Source organism: Prionailurus viverrinus, chromosome B1 (assembly GCF_022837055.1).
Source record: "Prionailurus viverrinus isolate Anna chromosome B1, UM_Priviv_1.0, whole genome shotgun sequence".
NCBI lineage: Eukaryota > Metazoa > Chordata > Mammalia > Carnivora > Felidae > Prionailurus > Prionailurus viverrinus.
In genome coordinates, this window is record NC_062564.1 from 167,447,522 (window position 1) to 167,453,521 (window position 6,000).

At 36.0% G+C, this 6,000-nt stretch overlaps 1 protein-coding gene across 1 annotated transcript in view; it reads left to right on the forward strand.

The window, feature by feature from the left end:
• The window catches only part of GABRA2 (gamma-aminobutyric acid type A receptor subunit alpha2), a 121,945-nt gene extending 116,344 nt beyond the window's left edge, over positions 1–5,601 (forward strand). The window contains exon 11 of the mRNA XM_047856131.1: positions 3,786–5,601. Within this exon, the coding sequence (XP_047712087.1) occupies positions 3,786–4,082 (297 nt within the window). The 3' untranslated portion in view covers positions 4,083–5,601. The remainder of the gene's footprint in view (positions 1–3,785) is intronic.
• Positions 5,602–6,000: the final 399 nt, after the last annotated feature.

The following is a 6,000-nucleotide window of genomic DNA, read 5'->3' on the forward strand; positions in this document are numbered from 1 at the left end:
TTCAAGAGTCACTTAAAATTATTAGAAAATAGCAGTGGGTAGAAGTTAGCAGTGAATACGGCAAGGTGATATCTTCTGTAATAGCCTAGCATACTAATATTTTTTAGTACGATCAATAGTAGATCTATGAATTACAAAGAAAAGTAATAGAATATATTATGGGGACTTAATCTGTATACTCTGCTTTAGCAGATCTAAGAACTGTAAGTCAGCTATCAATTCAATAGTATTTTTTCTCTAGATACATGATTTTAATTTTAAATAGATAGCAATTTGCTTTACTGTATATTTGTGATAATTACTTTCAAATGGACTGAGGGGAGTTACTTTATAACTTTGTAAGACTTTGTAAGATCTACGCCAGAAAGGCTTTCTTGGGCTATGGCTAAGAATTGAGAAGTTTTGGTACCATGAGAGTGCCCTGCGCTTCATTCAGTGAATTGGTAAGAAATCACAAGTGCCAACCACTGGGTTTTGACTAAACATAGTACTCGGGACTCTTGCACTTTCGCTTGCTATTGGTTCTGAAAATAATCAAGTTTCCAAGTTCCTAGAGAGCATTCTGAAGCCAAGCCATCATCTTGTCAGGTACTAAGCTTGCCTCCGAAGTTCACACTTATATTCAGAAATTGGAGCCATTCTTTGAACAATGAAGAAAAAATAAAATGAAATTGTATTCTTAGTAGTTAAGTCAATAAAAGTTACAAATACACATTAAAATTATTTTTAACACTGCTTATGATAATATCCACAGTATTGGGATGGAAAAAAAAACCCAGCCACATACAAAAATATTTGAGGGTGATATTTGGCTGGTACATTCTGGCACAGCCCTTCTGGGTATTTACAGCCAATGTTTGTTCAGGTTGATCAGAGTATCTGTTTTGTTTTGTTAGGGCCCCTGCTTCAGAGTTTGTTAAATAATTTAGCATCACCTGTGGGTTTGTATACAGTTGAAGGGTGTTAAGTCAGGCAGGAAGGGTGCTGGTGAGAGTACAAAGTCTATCTGTACACCCTTCTTGCAACAAAGGACATTTACATTTATGTTTCTTTGTCAAAATGTCTAAACCTTGCACCATAAATCCTGACCTAACTTAAATGTCCCTCTTCCAAGATACCTTTTTTGGGTTCCTCCATGCAATGTTTATGTCTTCTTTCAAAGATATAAATGGATCTTGTAAGCCAGTAATCAAGATTTTGTAACTGAGTTATACCCATTCCTACTCTCTGCTAAGAGACTGTGCTTTTCAATGTGGCTTGAGTATTCATTTGCGCACTGAATTCTCACAGTGGTTCATTATGGCTTTGGTATAATTATCTCCCTGTTTTCAAACTAGAAGCTGAAGCAGGTAGAGGTTAAAGAATATTCTCATGGTCAGTCCAAATTCTCTATAAGTGCCATTTGAGATTACTTTAAATGATATCTAGGTATATTCGAAATAATGATAATATAAACCCTGTATGTTACATACTTTATGGTTTAAAGGGTCTTTTTAGAAGATTGACCTCGTGATATAAACTAGGAATTTAGGAAAGAGTGTACTCCCAAGTTTCAAACACCTTCTCCAAAGAGTAATATCACATAGTATGATATTTAAAGCAGAGGTTTAAAGTCACACACATGGGAGTTTTTGTGCTTTTTCAGCCACTTAACAGACAGGAGACCTGGTTGTATCACGAAACCTCTTTAGCCTCTAGTTTGAAATTTGTAACATGGGGTTAAGTATCGAACTTACCTCCTACCCAGTAGTGATGTTTTTTTACAAATAATACTGTCAGTCTTAACCCTCCACCTGACACATCCTAGTGTTCAGCACGTGTTACCATCTCTCTGTCAGTTACATACTTGGAAATTCCCCTGCATTTGTAACATGGGAACTTTGTGTGCCATTGCAGAAGAAAAGCTGTTTTATAGCTTTCATAGTGGTAGACCCTCAACCCCTTTCCTTTTATACTCCAGCCACATCTGGAAGAATGCCTTATCAGCTAGGGAAAGAGAGGAGGGAGAAACCTGATGTCAGTAAAGGACAGGAAAACCAGGCCCGTTTTTAGATCTTCTGGGCTCCCTGAGGACCTTTCTTATCTCATTTTACCTGAACATTTTTAGAATTCTTTAAAAAAATTTCTTTAGTGTTTATTTATGAGAGAGAGAGAGAGAGAGAGAGAGAACATGAGTAGGGAGGGGCAGAGAGAGAGGGAGACACAGAATCTAAAGCAGGCTCCAGGCTCCAAGTTATCAGCACAGAACCTGATGCAGGGCTCGAACCCACGAACCGCAAGACCATGACCTGAGCCAAAGTCAGACACTTAACTGACTGAGCCACCCAGGCGCCCCGAACATTTTGAGAATTCTTAATTGAAAATAATTGATATTTGAAATTCTGTTCTAGGCCAATTCGTCCTCTAAATCTGTTGATTTACACTCTTCACTGTTTTGGATAATTCATAGCTGGCTCAATTTTGTTTGCATTTAGATAACTAAGAAGACATTTATGTTAGATAGAAATGCAGATAAATGTTATTTATGTTTCCAGGTTCATTAATTCAGCTGCATATTATGTGCCTACCAGGTAGAAGGCACCATGCTAAGTGTAAGTTTATAATGGTAAACAAGATAGATGTAGCACCAGCCTTTATTGAACTTAGATTCTAATGAGAAAAGAAGACGTCAATCAAATAATCTCACTAGAAAGAATTTATACATTTTGAAAAATGCCACGATGGAAGTAAACTGAGTGCTGTGAAGCATGCATATGGGCAAAAAGACTGTGCTGCATAGAGTGGCTGGGAAGGTCTTTTTGAGGACAAAGACTAAACCAAGACCAAAGTATGAGAGGGGATTGATAACAGGAAATGCAGGATGGAGAGAGGCAATTCAAGTAAGGAAGTGGCATGGCCAAAGGTACCAAACAAGGAAATATTCTGAAAACTGAAGTTATTTCCTGGGACTGGTATATAACAAAGAAAAGAAGCCATGGTAAGAGGTATTGATTTTATTCTCAGGACCTTGAGAGTGTATTTAAGGGATTTAAGCTAAGGAGTGACGTGATCCCATTTGTGTCTTGAAAAAAATCCCTGTGACTACAGTGTGTCTAATGATTGGACAAGGTCAAGCCAAGCTGGGAGAGCACAAAACATTTCATTTGGTCCAGGCAGGAGATAATTGTGAGCCAGATTAGAGCGGGTGGGAACTGAACTGGGGATTATGAGGAGAAACAGCTTGTGGTTGAGCTAGGCAAAAAGCAGAATTTGTATTTTATCTTTGTCCTGTGTTTTTAGTATTTATTTCACTGCCACCCGTATATGGTTAGTTTATCACCAAATGAATAAAGCATTTGACACCAGGGAGAGAAATACTGTTATCTAGTTCAAGAAGATAAATTTCTTTGTTCAGAAATTGAGGTTATATGTTGTAGATGATCATTTCTCTTGTTAAAATATCTCTACATTCCATTTATTCATTCACTCATTCATTCAACAAATATTCGAATAACTACTTGTAAGAGTCAAAATGTTGCATCGTTTATTACATTTATGGTTTTGATTGTTTTCCATGTAAACAACAAAAAAACATGGTTCTTCAGGTAAATGGTATCATTGATTTTTACACTGGGGATTTCCTCATGGTTTTAGGACTCCTTTTATTTATTTTCCTAAATGTCACCTTTCTAATTGATAATGATGTTTTTATCAAGATGCTTTTCTGCAGAATTTGAACTGGAGTTTGGAAAATGTTAAGTGGCAGGCTCAACCCACATTCTGTTAATTCTTGTATTTTTCAATAGAAAAAAGAAAAAGCCTCTGTCATGATACAGAACAATGCTTACGCCGTGGCTGTTGCCAATTACGCCCCGAATCTTTCAAAAGACCCAGTTCTCTCCACCATCTCCAAGAGTGCAACCACACCAGAACCCAACAAGAAGCCGGAAAACAAGCCAGCAGAAGCCAAGAAAACCTTCAACAGTGTTAGCAAAATTGACAGAATGTCTAGAATAGTTTTCCCAGTTTTGTTTGGTACATTTAATTTAGTTTACTGGGCTACGTATTTAAACAGAGAACCTGTATTAGGGGTCAGTCCTTGAATCTAGACACAGGTGATCTTTGGGATGTATAGGAACATACAACTTTGTTTGTTTTGCTATGTACAGTCTGACTAATAACTGCTAATCTGTGAACCAACATGTACAGTATGTATATAGCTATATAGCTTACCAGTAGACCTCTAATGGAGACACGCATTTGCTAACTTGCGGAACCGCAGGCAGAAAGCACCCCGTGCCCAAAGAGCCATTGCCTTTTTTAAAGATTTACCCTAGGAACTCGTTCAAAGTGGATTTCACGTGACCTGATTCATTTCCTACTGTTCTAATTGTGATGAAAATGGGGATCCTATACCACACTTTATGAACTCTTTTGATTTAAGTCTTAAATAGAACTATTTTGTACTGTTGCCTAACGATAACGTAAGATAACGTTTTCATTCCAAGGGGAATTCTTCTAAATCACAGAACTCGTTGTATCTGCCACATCAGTGCCCTTCATGAGTGCTCAGAATCCCTGCTAGTGTAATTGGAAGCTTAGCACACATCAGAAGAAAAACTAGAGATTTGAAATCAGTTTTTAATTACTCTGTATAGCATCTATAGCACATATTACAGCATGACAAGCTCAAATAGTTAAGAGTCACTCCTGACAGAATGTTAATTATGCCTAGAATTTAATAACTATCAGAATGTCATGGCCATTACATTTTAGCATCAGAGTTTATTTGAAAGTAAAATTCAAATCCTACAGAGTATTATAATCATTGGAAACTACCTTAAATTAAAACAATAAAAATTAAAAAAAAGACAAATGTGTCTTACTCTTTCCAGGTATGTGTTGTATTGAAATTGATCAGCTAAATTTTCTTGGTGCTGGAGACTGGAAAAAGCATCCAGTTTGGCTGCTGTGGAACAACATTCACATTGGATTAGAAAATTGTGCCAAAAACTCCCACTGATGAGAATTCATAGGTGTCACAGTATCTAGATGGGCACTTATACGATTCTCTTCTTTCCTGTTTACTGCAAATTCTGCCTTAAGGCTTCTTTTCATCAGGACTCAGAAGCCACTAATTACAAAGGAAAGGGCAGTGAATTGGCACATTTTTCTGTCTTGAAGCAGTGCTTTCAGATAAGAATTATGTAAATCTGCTTTTGTAAATTGCAACTTTAAATTTCATTGACTCAAATTTACAACAGCTTTGTATACCAGAAGAGGTTTTGGTAAGAGTTGAACATTTTTAAACAGAAACTTTAAAGCATCACCAACAGATTGTGGATTAGTTCACATGCACAAATATAAACATGCACACACGTATACACACACACACACACACACACTAACTAAATTAGAGTGCACACACATAGCTAAATTAGAAACCACAATTTTCAATTTTATATAATTACTAAATATTAATGGGTAAAATTCATTTTTCTTTTAATATTTAAAATATACTCTCTATGCCCCTGAAATATGTTAATAGAAGTTAACAATTGTGTCTCATGCCTAGATTTAAGATTTTTGGCAAACCCCAAATCCTTTTGACTCACATCTACATTAGCAGTTATTAGTTGACTTTTACTAATAGATACACCTTTATGATGGTGTTTTTGTAGAAACATAAGTAGTCAAATAGTGGCATTTCTTGCAGTTTTGTACAGTATTTCAGTATAGTGCATAAATAAGTATGTTCATAAAATCAATAAAAGAAGTATCTTATGGAAATAAGCAAAATCACAACAAAAATTGCTATTCCTTTGCCTCGTTTAAATTTATTTTTTTCATTTTCTTTGTTTTAGTGTGATTCTATTATGTGCTTTGCATGACTGTATTAATACCAAGGTCACAAATGCATCTTATTAACAGAATTTGCCGTGAAGACAGGCTTGACATTAAAAGTTCCCTCACAAAAGGTAATCCATAATCCTTAATAAAATAAAATTGTTAACATGAGCT